Below are 18,302 nucleotides of genomic sequence, written 5' to 3'. Positions count from 1 at the left end.
CAGTGGGAAGAATGTCACCCTTACAGATAGTCAAAAAAAAATGATAGGTGTCAGAAGGACCTCAGAAGTTCAAATTGTTTAAGGAGCCCTAACAATCTCTGGAGGAAGCCTAGGGTGCACAGACCCCTGGATGAAAACACTGCTTTAATTAGACACATAGCTTTGCAGGTGGACTTTCCTTATTACTCCACACCTACATTTCTTCCTACAGTTTTACTTTGTAATTTAATAATTTGTTTTTAATTAAAGAATGTTTTGTTTAAAATTTCAGATTTATTATTTGTGTAGATTTCCTTTCCCCCACATGAGATTGGCCCTGAACCCTCTGTGCTTTACTAAATCAATGCTTCCAATTTTATTTCTATAGAAATGTCATCTTGGTTTATTTTTATTCATATTTATTGCTTCACATAGAAAATTATTCCCCACCATGCTCCCCCCTAGTGTTGGTGGAATAGCTCATTATTCGATTCGGCAGCTATTCGCTCGAATATAGCAAAAAAAATTCGGGTGGTCGAATTTCAAAGTCGAACACCATTAAAGTCAATGGGAGGAAAAATTCGGTTTTTTTTCAGCACTGTGCAGAGCTTCTACAGCCTCCAAACAGATGTAAAAAGATACATTATAAAAGGATACATGAAAAGATACATTATAAAAAGATACATAACACTATTCCATACCCCTGTGCTTTACATGAAGATTAAAGAGCACCTGTCAAATCAATTTTAGGCTAAAGCTAGGTACACGCTTCCAATAATTATTGTTAGAAAATTAACGATTACGACCGATCAACGATTATGCACGATTATACTTGAACGATCATATTGTGCACAATTCTGTACATGCTGTAACAATATGATCATTCATATATAATCCACCAACAGTGTCCACACACTAGATACAATCGTTTGAACGATGCAGGGAGGGACATGTAAAGGAGAAAGTGTACCGCAGAAACATGCACGATCACTGAACGACACGATACTGTACACAGAATAGATAGTGAAAGATCGTCGGCCAATCAGATCCACCGTGGAGGTCGTTCATTTCCAAAAGACAATCCTCGTTCGTCTGTGTCCTTGGTCACTTTTTTTGGGCCAATCGGTTGTTCATCGGTCTTTCGTCAGTCGTTTCTAACGATAATTATTGGACGTGTGTATGCAGCTTTAGTCTACACGGACTGCATTCCCATGGGCTAATCTACACCAGGACGTTTCCTTCAGGCACGTTTTTGAGCGTTATCTTAAACATTGCTTGCAACATTTAAAAAATTAAAACACTGGATAAACGCGGGAAAACGCTTCCATTGAACTCAATGGAGGGTGTTTGAGGCGTTTTTAAGCTTTTATGAAAGCTTCCACTGAAATCAATCTGGGCTTTTATAAACATTTTTAGCAGGACTTTGGAATCTGGAAGCCCCCTTTAATAAGGAGACTCCCAGATCTCCACTGCCCCACCCTGGGGAATGAGTACAGGGATACATAAATCCCCTTACTTATTCCCTGAAAGGGTTAAAATTTAAGTAAAAAAATAGGACAAGGCTTTACCTTAAAATTATTTTATTAATGTGTGTGTTTGTGTAATTTAACTTTTTTTTTTTTACAGGTTATCCCAATGACAGGAGGATTTCCAGGGTTGCAATGAATAGAGCCCTGGAAATCCTCCTGACAGTGAGGGATTGCAGGGCACTAGGGGTTAAATGAGGACAAGCCTCTCCATTCACCCCTAGTGCTCTGCCTGAGGTTTTATATTTCTCAGCCATTCAGCACTAGAGATGAATGGGGAGACTTGTGCCCATTTATCCATAGTGCTCTGTGATTGGCTGAGAAATAGGAAATCCTGATGACAGCTGTGACAAGTGATCAGGGGAGCAGAGCTGTCAGCATAGTAAAGCTCCGCTGATTACTCTGCTCCCTGATTGGCTGAGGAAAGGGAAATCCTGATGATGCTTGAGCTGTCATTAGGGTTTCCTATTTCTCAGCCAATCACAGATCAGTAGAGGTATGAATGGAGATAGTATCTCCATTCAACCTCTATTGCGCCTGCGGTTACAGCTTATTGAAGGCACCTGCTTTCAATTAGCTGTGACTGCAAAGTTCCCACGGTCCAGGAATCCCACAATGACATTATGATTCATAATGTCATTGTCGGATAACCTGTAAAAAATAAAAAAAGAAACGTTTTAAAAAAAAAAACAATAAAAAATAAAAAATTTAAAAAAAAAAAAAAAAAATTTTTTTTTTCCTCCCGAATTTTTGCTGTCGAATCCCATGTTTTTCGGGTCGGGCATATTTGGGTCGAATACAGGGACAACCCGAATTTGAACATCAACACTACTCTCCACGAACACATCAGGATTGTTGTACTTTAACGTAATTCTGTTTTGCAATACTATAAAATGCATTGATTGTAATTTTCTTTTTATATTGTTGATCTGATTTAATAATATATTATACCAATGGTCTAAGCAATGGACTGCAAGTAAATGGGTAATATAAAGCCCTCTGAAACCCATCACATCCAAGAAATGGTAAACTATAATTAATGACATTGTTGTTCTTGTATTTTAATATATATTTTAATGTTTTTTTTAATATCATTGCTTTTCTTTAATGATCAATATTTCTTTTAGATTTTACCATTAAAATTGAAATGTTCAGTTTAATGTAATGTGAGTGTGTTCCTGTTGAAAATATTAGGTCTGGGATTAAATTAATGTTTTTGGCACTCAGATAATAAATCATAAGCTTTGTATTACAACAACACAACATGTAATTCTAATATTGCAGGATTTTTGCAACATGAAATACTATTGACCTGATCCAAGTGGACCAGATGCAGAATAAAGACGAGAAGACTATTATCAGGGTTATAGGTGGAGATGGCTTTTAATAAGGCATGACTAATACAGATCTCTATAACTGAACTGAAAAAAAGAGTAAAGATGTGTGGGGTGAAAGAAAAATTTAACGTTTTTGTGTGATCTATGTCAGTTAAAATACTAACAGGGAACCTAAAGTGGATCTAGTCATGAAGGCATCCACTTTCCGGACAAAGGTGCCAATTCAAAGATGACACAATAGGCCTGATTATTCAAATCTCCCCAAGACTAGAGAAGATAGACTATCATGGGAGAACCCGGATGATCCAGCAAACTTCTAATGGATTTCATAAAAATCATATTCCTGGAACAGATCCCAAATGTAGAGTATCCCTGTTAGTAAAAGTTTATCTGTCCAGCAATTGCATTCTGTGCACCATCGCAGTATAAAATGGTTTATTCTGTCCAGTGATGTCATTTGCAGCAGCCAGGACAACTAAGATAGCAGCATCCCCTGCTTCTCTTTAGTTGTGCAGCCTGATGGATTAATGGCATCCCCGGCATCAATTGTTAGGTTGTGCACAGCTGAGGAGGATTTTAGAGGCAATTAGCTCCTAACTCAGTCTAGCATTACCATTGGCTGCTGCAACGTTTATAGCCTCTCTGCTCCCAGTCACCAGTCCCCGTTGTAATGTTAAGGTAGGCTGACTTGCAATAGTTGTATATTCATGGGATTTACTGTTCCTGACGTATCGTTTGTACGCAGCCTGGACCAACCTTTTGCCTGTGACCCGGACTGTTCTGTGTATGACCTCTGCTATGTATTCTGCATTTCTCTTGTATTCTCCTGGCTTGCTGCCGGCCTATCCCCAGACACCATCCCTTGCGCAGTAAGTCCTGAGGGGAACCGAGTGCTGGAAGATGCAACCTGTCTCGCGAGGCTGAGCGAGGGCTTACTAAAGGTGAAGACCGCGGTGTTAGATTGATGGACTGGTGTCTGGTGAGGACTAGTGCTGACCAGGGCCTTACAATCCCAGGTTACAATTACTAATCCTATACATTTATCTAGGCTCAAATGATGCAGTCAGTCTGCTGCATGCAGGAGAACCCATTTCCTAAGACTTATCTTGTTATTTCCTTGGTCCTTCCTCTTTATGTTGTATTTTTCTTGCAACCAAAGGGCAAGAGTAGGGATAAACGAGAATGCCTCTGGCATTCTGGCGAAACCTTCCTGGAACTTTGGCGAAATTTCGCGGACCCATGGGAAGTTCCAGGAAATCAGTACAGGAGGATTTCCAGGGCTGCATTCATTCATGCAGCCCTGGGAATCCTCCGGTGTGCAATCCCCGGCACTAGAGTTTAATTAACCTTCTAGTGCCTTGGGGATCGCAGTGGATTTCCAGGGCACTAGAGTTTAATTAATCTCTAGTGCCCGGGGATAGCAGTGGATTTCCAGGGTTGCATTCATTCATTCCTGTCATCAGTATTCTATTTGCGCTATTAGGATTTTCCTTTACTCAGCCAATCAGAGAGCACTAGAGGTTTTGAATGGGGAGACATGTCCCCATTTACCTCTAGTTCTGGGGATCGCACACTGAGCTGATCAATGAACGCAGCTGTGGCCCGCAATCTTTTTTTTAATTTTTTTTTTAATTAAAATTCGATTCTATTTGGCAAATTTACACCGGCCGTTCTTGCTTACAATTTCAGTAAGCGAGAATGGCCGAATTGGCCACAAGATCGAGTTTTAAAAACCCATCCCTGGGTGAGAGGCTGAAGCAGGAATTGATCTGTCTAATACATTTGTGAACACAGCCAAGAATTGCACCTGATTTTTGATAACTGTGCCTGATTAATTAAAGTGCTCCAAGACTGGAGATAGGAGACTTTCAAAGGAGAACCTGGGTGATCCAGCAAACCTGGAATGGATCTGCTCTATTCTTTCATGTTAAAAAGTCAAGAAATGCTGCTTTAGACCCTCATACAGAAGAATGTGCCCAGTAAAATTGGGATTTTAATTATTATAGCAGGGGTTTCCCAAGACCTAAGTTATTTACACATTACCAATACATTAAAAAAGCTGCTCTAGAGGTTTATTCAATGGGATTTTCCAGTTGCAGTGCAGACAAAGCCCCAACCTGGGATTACTATTGTTTATATAGGTAAAATCCATGGCAAATAACTTTTTGCTTCCCGTGGCTTGCTTGGTAGATTATCTTGAAAGTGAAAGGAATTCCCATTATGGAGTGTTGTCAAATTAATTGCTGTCTATTGGTGAATTTGCTTAGAGCTCTTGCCCTGATGGCAACACTAAATTTTTGGATTTCCCCATCAATATCTGGCTTAAAGATCATTTAGACAAGAATGGGAGAAGAGGAATTTAATAGACAGCAAAATAAAAAACCTGATACAGTTAGGTTCATAAATATTTGGACATAAACAACAATGAAACAATGAAGCAACTCAGATGCAGTTGAACTGCAGACTTTCAGCTTTAATTCAGTGGGTTGAACAAAAAGATTGCAAAAAATGTGAGGACCTAAAGCCTTTATTACACAATCACTTCATTTCAGGGGCTCAAAAGTAATTAGGCAAATTAAAAAGCCGAAAATAAAATGTTCATTTCTAATACTTGGTTGAAAACCCTTTGCTGGTAATGACAGCCTGTAGTCTGAAATGGAAAGCACACTACTAGCCATCCCTTGTTATCTTTCTATTTACTGTCATCACAGTCTCTTACATTTATATTGTCTTCACCATCTTTAAAATCCCATCTGTTACTGGGAGGAGGAAAAGGTTCTCCTTCTGTAGCTCACACTTGGCTGTGGTGTCTTTCTATTATGGGTCATTATTCAGTACCTATTTATTTCCAAACCAGGAAAATAAAGAAAGTTCCTTCTCTGTTCTTTAGCGTAATAACCCCTCTACTCCGTCCTGTAATTTACAACCTGAAGAATAAAGATTTAAAACAGGCTCCTGAAAAAAATCTTTGTGTCGCTTAGAGTTAACTATAATCCAACCCTTTAGACCCTTATCCAGATATATTTGCCAAGTTAGAATGAACAATTCCTTTGTCTGTGTGCTGACAAGGAGCATGCTGGTAAAAGAGTAAAGTGAATGAAAAACGAGCTCTTTGGTGCTTCTCCTTCACTAGCTGGGTCCATGGCAGCTTGGGCTTATGGAATGTGTGTGTAAAGGTTCTGGCTACCTTTGGGTCGGTCAGACTGAAGACATACTGCTAAGGACAGCTCTAGATTGGAAGTAATGTTTTTAGGTATTCAGAAAAAATATTTACTTGTAAAGAAATTGTTATTAGAGGTGGATCCCCCAATATTAAATCCAGACCCTGTAATGGGCTTGGTACTTTCCTGGGCAGAAAATAATTCAGTGACAGTGTTCACCTATTGAGAACAAAAAGTGATTTTGTTTCAGTTTCAATCTCCACTCCATTTTTAGATGGAATGCTCAATGGGAATGAAAGTGTATTTCGGAGCGCATTTTCAATACAAGGACTGCAGTACACTGTTTGGCCACCTATGTTTTGATGGCGCTGTTCTGCAAAAACAGCTGTTAGGTCCTGCTTGCTACACTAAATACATGTTGAGACGTCCCTGCTCCCTGGAACTGTGCCAGATGTCAGCGGCGCTGGGAGAGGAAGGCTGGCCTGTGTGTGGAGGTGAGTTTAACCTTTAAAAATCTGGAAATTCGAAAATCTGGTGCACCTCAGGTCCGGAGGTTGCCTGATTTTTGAATGTCAACCTTTATTATTATTACACAGTATTTATATAGTGCCGACATAATATGCAGCACTTTACAAAGTCCATAGTCATGTCACTAGCTGTCCTTCAAGGGGGCTCACAGTCTAATGTGCCTACCATTGTTAATTTTGGGAAGACAATTATTCTAACTGCATGTTGTTGGAATGTGGGAGGAAAACAAAGGACACCCACACAAACACAGGGAAACCTGCAAACTCCATGCTGATGGGGTCCTGGCCAAGATCTTCTGTTAACCTCTTAGCCATTGTGTTACCTCAACTCTCAATGTTCATTTGAATGTTTGTTATAAAAGTAACAGTCTGGACACATTTAAAGTGGTTCCATTTTGACTCAATAATTTCAGAATCTCCTTTAAATTATTTTTACTATGGATTGAGCCTGGTTTTTTAATTTCATAAATGTTGCTTCCTCTCTCCTGCTTCTTTTATCCTCCATTGTACTTCCCATTTTCCTCCTTTGTTGTGCTTATTTCCTTTTTTATATTTAGGATGTTATCTACCTGTTATTCTTTGTTCTAATTTTATAATATTAAAAGGAACTTTAGTTTTTTTTTGTTGTGTTTTTTTATCTTTAGCTTTATTTATGAGTAATGATAGCTAGATATTACAAATTGATTTATTTGTGCAGATTTCCTGCCTCCCACATGAGATTGTCCCAAAATCCTCTGTGGTTTTAGTAAATCATTGCTGATGATTTTAAATCTATAAAAAGGTTATGTAGCTTAATTTTGTCTTCAGATTCATTTCTCTGTACAGGAAAACAACCTCCATTTACTACAATAATAGGTCAGGATTTCTGTACTTTATTACAAATTATTCTAAATGTTTTCTTATTCTTCATGTGATGTGAAAGTAGTGTTTATTCCAATGGTCTAAGCAAGGGACTGTAAGTAAGTGGACATTAAACCAATTATCCACCCACCACATCTAAGGACTTGTAAGCTGCAGTTTATAACATTTTTGTCGTTGAGTTTAACTTTTCATTACTCCAAATGATGAATACTGAAAGAAAATGTTAAGTTTATTGTATTATTTGAATGACTGTACTTCAAAATGATTTGCTTTTTCATTTCACAGTGCCTGTAACAGCTGTACATAGAGACTGCTCTTCTTAATAATAATAATAATATAATAAATAGGATTTATCACCCCCTATTTCCTTTGTCTCTCTCATATTTCTTTTTATCCCTTTTTTTGATTTTTTTCTTTCTTCTCTCTTTCTCCATCTTTCCTTAATTTAATGCGACTTGGGTGAGTATAAAAACACTCACACTTTTATATAATTTTTTATGGCGCAAGTAGAATCAACTAATCAGAAAAGGGGAAAACTATGAGTAATAAAAAAATGTAATAATATTTAAGTCCAAAAAGACATGGAAAATAATTTGTAACAAAAGTTTGCATCAATCATCATCAATCATGTATCTAGCAGTTAAGCTCCAGGCACGTGGACAGATATAGTACATAGAAAAGTACATGCAAATCTTTTTTCATAGTTTCATAACTCACTTATGTCTTCAATGCTAATGCTGGGATAACCGGCTGCAGATTACTTTTTAGCAAATCTCCATCCCTAAAACTCGTTGGTTACTTATCCTCCTCCTCATCAACCTGCCATTTTTTCTATGTTTGATTCACATACATCTAAGACGTTTTTGGATTTATCTTTTAATTGCATATGTGCTGGCTCTCCTGATAAAATAGCAACATACCACTGCGAAACACGTTGAAAAATAAACCCCCATCCATCATCAATGACAAACCTGACAAAATGAAAATCATGATCAATAGAAACTTTTATGGAGAGTAAAATTTCAAACTAGGAGAGAAGAGATTTTTTAATTGGGAGCTAACTCAAGCATATCCTGAGTATTGAATCTAATACAAAATTATTTGAATTTCCCGCTGCTCTTCCCGCCTGCACACGCATGCACCAATGTCACTGGGAAACCCCGGAGGTCGTCTCTGCAGTCGCCGGCTGGAGATCGGAGGGAGAAAACATGTCCCAGGGACCTGTAGGGACCAGGAGGATGCCGGGGGACACCAACGGAACAAGGTAAGTGTTTGACTTGACCTGAGTGTGCCTTGGAATTACCGATTTTTTTATGGAAAATCTACCCCGAGTCACACTCGGGATTACCGCTAGAGGGGTTAATAAATCAGGCCCATAAGGAGAGGTAAGACTAAGGAAATGCCTTCTGCTAGACTGATGGCATCATCTCAGTCTCGATCAGTGTTTGCATGTTTTTAACATGGGGAAACCCTTTAATTAACTTTTAGTTCTTCATGGAAACCCCACTATATGTACTATATCTGCAACTCACACTATACTGTATTATTATAGTGATTATTACCAGAATGCTTTGCTGACCAGTGGGAATATAACCAAAAAGATCATTGGTGTCAGTTAAACTGACCCGAAAAGCACTAATCTTTCTAATCTGTCCAAGGAACCCCTAGCAACCTCTGGAGAAACCCTGGCCCAAATAAAGTCACTGCTTAAAAGCCCTGCCAAGTTACTTTTTACTGTTTGTACCTTGCTGAGTATATTACTCTTTGGTATATCTCCAAAGTAATGGAATTCCCATCATGGAGACTTGTCAAAATGTCTATTGGAAGAATTGCCTTCATTTTCTACTCTGGGGGCAATGGTAATTTCTTGAATTTCCCCATAAATATCTGTGTAATGCTCACTGAAACAGTCAGAGGAATGGGGGGAATTTCACAGACAGTAATAAAAATAAGTCAGTAATCATAAAAAGTATTTTCTAAATTGAAGAACAAATCTGATATGAGTATGATTTTTTTGTTTGTTTCAGTGTCTACATACCACACGGAGTAATATGCAATGTAAAAATTTTAGCCGCGTGGACGAAATATTTCTTTTGGGTTTTCAGAATCTTCAAAATCTGAAAATCTTTTTCTTTCTCACATTGTTGATTATTTATTGTATAACACTTTTTGGAAACCTTCAGATCATCTTATTGGTGTCATCCAACAAGAACCTCCAAAGGCCAATGTACTTCTTCCTCAGTCAGTTAGCCTTTTCAGACATTTTATTAAGCAACTCAATAGTACCCAATATGCTCCGAGTTGTACTATATGGGGGAACCACCATAACATTTGAGAGTTGTCTTACCCAATTTTATTTCTTCACTGCCTCCGAAGCCTTGGAGTGTCTTCTTCTCACTGTAATGTCCTACGATCGATATCAGGCCATCTGTAACCCATTACATTATACATCTGTTATAAGCCATCTATTTTGTGTAAAAGCAATTGTTTTATTTTGGTTGTTTATTTTTATTATTATATTGATGATTTCGCTATCGATAAGTCAGTTAGAATTCTCTGGACCAAATATCATTGACCACTTCTTCTGTGACTTTGCTCCTCTTCTTGATCTGTCCTGTTCGAACACTTTTGTCGTTGAAATGGAAAGCATGCTACTGGCCATTCCTCTTGTGATTTGTCCATTTGTTGTCATCACAATCTCCTACATTTATATTGTTTATACCATTCTAAAAATACCATCTGTTAGCGGGAGGCAGAAAACGTTTTCCACCTGTAGCTCCCATTTGGCTGTTGTGTCCTTATATTATGGGTCATTAATCAGCATTTATTTATTTCCAAACCAAGAAAATATAAAGAAGGTTTTTGCCCTGTTCTACACCGTAATAACACCCCTACTTAATCCTGTAATATACAGCCTAAGGAATAAAGATATAAAACAGGCTTTTGTTAAAATCTTTGTGTTTCTTAAGCTAAACTCAGGGTTTAATTCTTGACCCTTTAACCCTCATTAACAGTAAGGAGTTATGTAAAAAAATATTTTTGTTCATGTGCTAACTAGGAGAATTCTGAGTCAGGACAGAACAGAGTATTGTGCCGCTTCTCTTTCACTGTCTAGTTACAGGCTTGGGGTGCGTCCATTATAGCTTTGGTTTAGAGGATGTTCTCTCCACACACAGGATTTAATAAATGCATTTAAGCATTTTAAAAGAAGGATCCTTAGAAGAAATATCTAATATTAAGTACAGAATAAGCCATATATCTTATGATATTGCCCTCCAATGTACAGATTGAGATGTTGGGCTGATGGTGGATTTCGGAGCCACCTGGTCTGGTTCCTTTCAGTTCTAAAGTTCTGTGTATCGAGACATAATAAGGTTTTAAAAATTAGGTACATACATGTCATGTCATGACTTAGTTAACAAAGACCAAGTCATAATGCAGAGCACATCCTTGTCACTTACACAGGAATTAAATAGGTAAGACGCAGTCAGGTGCTGTTCATCAAATGTGCTTGAATATTTGATCATCAATAAATGTGACCACCTATAAAATCTTATATTTCTTATATATCTTCTAAAACTTTGGCCTGTCTAGAAGCACAAGAGACCAGATTGTTTTCTGCTGCAAAAAGATGACATTTAGTGGTCTATTCCCTCCCCCAGCCTGTGACTGATTTAAAAAAAATGGATGCCCAAGATGATGCGGGTAGCCCCTTTTGAATCTTTAGTTCACGTGATCTACCCTGGCTCTCTCTCTCTGGGTCTACAGATCTCAATTTTTGAAGACCTTTTGGGCTTTCCCAGCACACAGGCTACACGCAAGGTGTCTTCACCTGAGCCACCTGGCTTTAGGATACAACATTATGCGGGCTGCATAATTCAATGGCACGTGCAACCCACCAATCCTTTCAGGCCTGGATCCTAAAAAAAATGCTCCAAATCTGTAGCCAAAAAAAATATATGGCCCTATCGAGGCCTGATAATTCACTTTCCAGGTAAAATTAAGGTGCATGAAACCAAATAAACCCTGAATTTGCCGCCATGTTTCTGTCTACTACAACACATTGAATACATTTAATAGGGAATGCATTTCATTTTGTTATTGGGCAGCTTTGTTTTTCATTTTGTTATATATTTTGTATAGACAAAGGGGTCCAGCTATAAATGTTTTCACCCAACGTTTACCCAAAATGTACAAATTTTGGATTCATTTCTAAAAATTGTGAATCTATTATTCATCATTCATTTTTTTCAATTGAATACAATGGACCCTGATTTAATAAAGCTCCTAAGACTGGAGAAAATAAACTATCATGGGTGAACCTGGGTAATCCAGCAAACTAAGAATGGATCTGGTTCAAGATACAATTATTGCCAACTAATAGTAAATTATTTTCACAAAATCTAGGAACAGCAAACACAACAGCATTTACTGGTATGAAATAATAATGCTAAAAACATATTTACGAGCAAGTGACCCATCATAACCAATTTACAAGTACAAAATACTTTAACCTATAAAAAGGGAAAAAGATAAACAGTTATTGTGATTTTACTTTTTTTCCCTTTAAATAAATGCTTTAAAAATTACACAGTGTGGTTGTCTTTAGTTGCATTGATTTTTTTGGCATTACTGTTTTGAATGTTTGCAATGTTTGCAATGACAGTCCACATGTTGTGCCCTTTGCTTATATTTTGTCAATGTAGCTACCCCGCACCCTTTTTTTATATTGATTTATATTTAAGTATTTATTTTTAAAACTTTTTTTAAGTATTGTTTGTTTAAAAGGAAGTCCTGACTGTCTTATGCAAAAGATCCTTGTGCCTACTTTTAGGACTTTTTAGGTACTGTAAGGCCCTGGTCCAGCAACAGTACTTACCACACGCCAGTCCCCAAATCTAACGCCGCACTTTTTGGCTCTAGTAAGCAGCCACTCGGGGGGTTGCGTTTCCCAGCACTCGGTTACCCTCAGGAGTGCACAAGGGATGGTGTGTGGGAATGGGCTGGAAGCAAGCCAGGAGCCCACAGATAAGGCGGTACAAAGATTCAGAGACAATGGAGAGGTCATAACAGATAATCCACCAGACAAAGTACCCAAGGGCAAAACACAAGCAGAGTCCGGGTCACAGGCAAAAGGTCGGTCCAGGCAGCATAAACTCACAATGTCATAAACAGGCAAAGTCAGCAACAGTAAGACGAAACTCACTCCAGCACAGATTAGCCCAGCTCTGGGAGCCGAGGGGCTATAAAGTCCCAGCAGCCAATGGAAGCGCAGAATTGAGTCAGGGACTTATCAGCCTCTAAATTCCTCTTCAGCTTTGGACAACTTCACAGAGTGGTGCTGGGGATGCCATTAAAATATATCAGGCTGCACGGTAAAGGGGAAGCAGGGGCTGCTGCTATTTCTTTATTCTCCGCTGCTGCAAGTGACATTGCTGAGAAAAATAGGCTGTGTGGGATACTGCAGTGGTGCACAGCACGAAACCATCGGCCTGATAAGTGTTTCCTAACGAGTACTCTGAGCAGACTCAACAGGCACAATTCCATGCCAAGATATGATATCTTTAACATGTGTGCTTGTCCCCCTCCTGGATAATGAAGCTGGCCAAAGACTTCAAATCTAGAAGACAGAGGGAAGACAACAGCAGCTGTGTTGGAGCTGTGAGGGATATTGCAGCCGTTGCAGCATTAAAGGGGAGAAAGCATTCCATAGTATGGAATGGCTCTCCTGCCTTTCCACACCCATACAATGATCCTGCACATGTCTGTTAAAGAATCATCGTAATTCAACCTCTTAAGGAAGTACATCCAAGAACAGAGGCAGAAGCATATCTTACCATCCTCCTACATATACATAGCACCAGATGAACCTCGTTCATGGATGAACCTGGATGATCCAGCAAACTTGAAATGGATTTCTTAAAATAATTTGGCAAATATTTTCAATCCTTGACCAGATCCATTCTGGATTTTCTGGATTGCCCAGGTTCACCCAAGATAGTCTATCTTCTCCATTCTAGGAGAGTTAGCATTGTCTGTATTACTCATTGTGACCCATATGTTATTTATCATCTCTGTAATATGCACCTATTTTTGTTTGTTACTTAGGACTTTGCTGCTTTTTAAATTATAATATTGCAAATCATACTGAAATGTTTATTTTTGGTTTAAGTCCCTAACATAAACCAGAGGGATCTATAATACTCTCCATGGACTCCTAATGCAGTACAAAGAAAATATAAATATTGGCTTGTAAAATGATTTCTTATTTGGTCTTAAATGGGCTTATCCACTAATATACCTGTATATATTTCAAGAATATATATAATTTTGTTCTTTATTATATTTTACTATCTATATTTTAAATGTATCTTTCTTTTTTTTACCCCAAAATTAAATTATTTTGTCATTTGGTATTTTTTTTTACATTTGGATTTTTGCTATAATATTAAAAAAACAATAATTGATTTACTTTTATTACATTAAATACAGTTACATATGGTGTTCCATCAAAGATTGCGAGTAAATGGTGTAAGTAAATTCTTTGCAGTGTTAATAAATCAACTTGAATTTATTAAGTTTATAATACACAATATTAGGATGTAAGTTAAAAAAGAAATATAGGTAAATTTTCTAATTTGAGTTTAGTATCATTTTAATATGTTATATTTTATTAACTGAATTATTTTTTCTTAACTCTTCTCCTCAATCAAAGAAAAACATAATTATAATAAAAACATAATATTGTTTACTTAACTAGATAGCATTCATTTTAACATTTTAAATAAGTTTCGACTTTACTCATCGATTGTTTTCAATTTTTTTCTGCTTTTTTAAAGTGTTTTTTCTCTACTTAATTTTCTATATTTATATTTGTATTTTTGAGTTTAGCTTTGCGAATTTACTAGATTTAATAGAGTTAGGGCCATTGCTGCACTATCCCAAATCGTAGGTCAATACTTAAAGTGGACCTATCACCAAAATTTTTACTTTACATAAAAGGGTAGAACCCCTTAATGCAGATAGATTTAATTAGTGGTAAATTAAGTTTCTGCATTTGTGCAATGTCATTATGATCCAAACTGGCATTTTTAAGAAGAAGTCAAATTTCACCTCTTCATTCCTAACCAGAACGTAAAGTCAAGTTAGTGAAAAAAAAATTATCCCAATCAGCCAGAAAAAGATCAGTTTTGCAGGAATCTATTTCTTCAGGATGGGGTGCTACAGAAAAGCATTTGCTATAGCCAAGCTTCTGGACGTACAGGAAGTACTACAATGTCACATGTGTTGTGATGTCACTTCCTGTGTGGACAATGCAGCAGAATTATGTCTACATTCTTCTCTATTAAGTACTTATCACTAAGTCCTGATAAAGGAACTATGCTATGCTTAAGCTTTAGCATAACAAATTTTAATTTTACATTTTAATTTTATTTGCATGTTTTAACTATAAATGTATTTTTTAAAATCACACAGGCCCCTTATAATGGCAATGCCACCACTTTCTTTTTTTCGGGAATTAACAACATGACCAGGTACAATTATCTGCTTTTCACCTTGGTCCTTATATTATACATTGTGACAATATGTGGAAACTTCATGATCATCATGCTGGTATATTACAGTAAGACCCTCCACTCTCCCATGTACTTCTTCCTCTCCCAACTCTCCATATCTGACATCATACTGATCACTGACATTGCTCCTAACATGTTAAATATTATTCTACATGAGCGGACCCCCATATCATTTCCTGGCTGCATCACTCAGTTTTATATCTTTGGTTCAATAGAAGGTTTTGAATGTTTCCTCCTGACAGTGATGTCCTATGACCGCTATGTAGCCATCTGCTCCCCTCTCCATTATGTCTCCATTATGAAACCAACTCTTTGCAATCAATTAGTTTATGTATCCTGGTTGCTAAATTGCTTTATGATATTCATTTTAACACTTGACATATGTCAACTTGAATTCTGCGGCTCAAATATTATTGACTATTTTTACTGTGATTTCAATCTTCTGATGGAACTTTCTTGTTCAGATACATTCAGAGTTCAAATGGAAGCCACGTTGTTATGCTTTCCGGTGATAGTATTACCCTTCCTTGTGATTGTGGTTTCATATACTTGTATCATTTTAACCACGTTAAAGATTCCCTCCTTTTCTGGGAGACTGAAATCATTTTCCACTTGTAGCTCCCATCTCACAGTTGTCTTTATATTTTATGGAACCCTAATTATAATGTATCTAATTCCAAAAGGAGAACAGTCACAAACGATCAGTAAGATGATGTCAATGTTGTACACGGTTTTAACTCCCTTTTTAAACCCTTTCATATATAGCTTGAGGAATAAGCAGATAAAGGATATTTTAAAAAATATTGTATAGAAAAAAAGATTGTATTTGTTAAAAACATAAAAACATAAATCTGTTAAAACGTGTATGGTACCTAAGGTTATGTTTAACTTTTATTGTATAGTTATCTATGTGAATCAATTTTTGAACTACCCAGAAATGTTTAAAATAGCACCGATTTAAAATATTTAATTGGTATTATGAAGGTTTTTCATTTTTCCTAGTATATCTAATAAAAATATTGATCCTAACTAATGGAAAAAAAAACTACTATGCTCAATGCTCAGCTGATATTCTTCCCTAATATTAATAGTAATTACAATAGTAAATATTATTTTTATCAGTTTAATGATCATCTTTCACAACTCTTCTCCAACCTCTTCTCTATCCCTGTTCCTTTCCCTTATGTAACATCCAAATTTTTGGTCTATCTTGAGCAAATGGTAATAGTGTATCGGATCTCCTTTCTTTAGAACTGGCATTTAACTAATGAATTTAACTAATGAATTTATATATATTTTTTATAATTTTTTCCCTGAAGAACCAGGTGTGTCCTGCAAAAGGCTTTGGGATTTTCACCTGAAAGTTACTCAGATTTGACTCCATCCTAGTTGATTCAGTGGCCCTGATTTACTAAAGCTCACCAAGGCTGGGGAGAATACACATTCTTCGGTGAAGCTGGGTGACCTAAAAAAACTGGAATGGATTTCCTAAAATAATTTGCTATTTACCAGCAAATGTTTTGAATCCTGGACCAGATCCATTCCAGGTTTGCTGGATCACCCAGCTTCACTGATCAAAGTGTATTCTCTCCAGCCTTAGAGAACTTTAATAAATCAGGGCCAGTATATGCAAACCCTCTCCCACTTTTTTTAATGAGAGGTACAATTTTATTAATTTATTACTGCTCTCTAAGACTGGAGAGGATATACTTTCATCAGTGAACCTGGGTGAATAATGAAAGTGTATCTTCTACAGCATTGGAGAGCTTTAATAAATCAGGCTCAATGTAATTTATTCATATTTAGATCAGATTTAGATCAAGCGGTGACCTCTAATCTTAGTGAAATGTGCACAAAGAAATCTTACATGAAGACAAAATGTGATTTAAAATTTGTTTACTAAGCATTTTGAACAATTGGAATATTAATTTTTTGTTGAGACTCTTCCCATGGCTACTAACGGTAAGCAAATTTCCCCATCCAAACACTGAGATCTGATCAGGTTATTATAATGAAGCCGGACCTGCTGGGAATCAGTGTAAAAAAGGACAAACTAACAGCAATTTTTTTAGAACACAAATAAGTAGAAAGCAACAAATGTTTTTAAAATGCCTACGGTGCACATGAATCATCCATAATATATATTATATATCACAGTAACCACAACAGTAAATTTCTAGGCACTATATGATAAGGTGTATCACACGGTTTTTATCATAAAAACAGAATTTATTATATTATCAAAGTTCAGATACATACATTTTTACTATAGCCAGAACATTAGTTGCACATCTAATCTCACTGAATGTTCAACGCGTTTCACAAAAAAAGCTTCCTCAGAACTGGTGATATTGATATCATGTTTGAAATCAACTCTGACAAATATTTTAACCAGAAATAATCACAGCTGCTACCATGATATTTCAGGATGCCATGTCCGGGGGATGGGGAGGGAAGCCAGGTTGTGCCAATATGCACTTTCAATCGGACATCTCAATCTGTACATAAACCTAGTCAAGGTAAAGCTAATGTCTTATTCAAGGTAAGGATGCTGCTGTGCCTAGCCTTATAAGTAAGTACATAAAGTATAAGAAAGAGAGAAGGCAACATATATGGTAATATAAAACTCACTTTATTAATAATTGTGTTATTCCTCTAAAACTAGACAAAGTTCTACTGTGCTAGTTATCTACTAACACTGTAATGCTATACTTGTAGTATCATCATGGGTTACATCGTATGTCAAGAGTATGTTATATGATGTCAGCAAAGTCTCGGGTCCCGACACGTTTTGCCCGATTGGGGCTTACTTAGGAGATTGGGAGACCTTTAAGGTTATAATTATAATGATTTAATCAGTATAATCAAGTAACAAGTAAATAGATTTCTTATGGTTTTCTCGGAATACAATGTAAGTGAATTTCTCATTAGGTGCACACATATCAATTACAACAAAGGTGGTAAAAAAACAACATATTTTTGTGCAGAGGTAATGAAAATAATAAATAATCAAAACGTAAAAGAAAGAGAAAAGAAGGAAGATAACTGCTTATCTTGGTGTCTGCTGATGGTTGAACATCATGAGATAAACAAATTTCTAACTGACTGGGTAGTTTAGGATTTTGAGATGTCAAAAAGACAGTGACTGTTAATTAACCCTATTAGTTTATTTATATTAAACCTAAATGTAAAGATGGTATCCGTTTCATACTTATGCGCTAGCCGCTAATTCTACTTCAATATAAACACGTTGGGGGGGGTAACACTACTTTATGGAACGTTTTTGATGCATGGATTGCATCTGGATTATATAAAAAGAAAAACAAGGTTAAGA

General features: G+C 36.8%; 2 protein-coding genes across 2 annotated transcripts; both read left to right on the top strand.

The window, feature by feature from the left end:
* The first annotated feature begins 9,442 nt into the window (after window positions 1-9,442).
* On the top strand, window positions 9,443-10,384 carry LOC140322009 (olfactory receptor 11L1-like). Its single transcript, XM_072398679.1, has one exon. The coding sequence runs from the start codon at window positions 9,443-9,445 to the stop codon at window positions 10,382-10,384; it is 942 nt and encodes a 313-aa protein (XP_072254780.1).
* Window positions 10,385-14,918: 4,534 nt separating this feature from the next.
* On the top strand, window positions 14,919-15,779 carry LOC140322007 (olfactory receptor 1468-like). The gene has a single exon (XM_072398677.1). It carries the CDS (start codon window positions 14,919-14,921, stop codon window positions 15,777-15,779), a length of 861 nt encoding a protein of 286 aa, XP_072254778.1.
* Window positions 15,780-18,302: the final 2,523 nt, after the last annotated feature.

This window comes from Pyxicephalus adspersus, chromosome 2 (assembly GCF_032062135.1).
Source record: "Pyxicephalus adspersus chromosome 2, UCB_Pads_2.0, whole genome shotgun sequence".
Classification (NCBI taxonomy): Eukaryota; Metazoa; Chordata; class Amphibia; order Anura; family Pyxicephalidae; genus Pyxicephalus; species Pyxicephalus adspersus.
The sequence above is the reverse complement of the archived record's forward strand: the minus strand, read 5'-3'. Positions and strand labels throughout refer to the sequence as shown.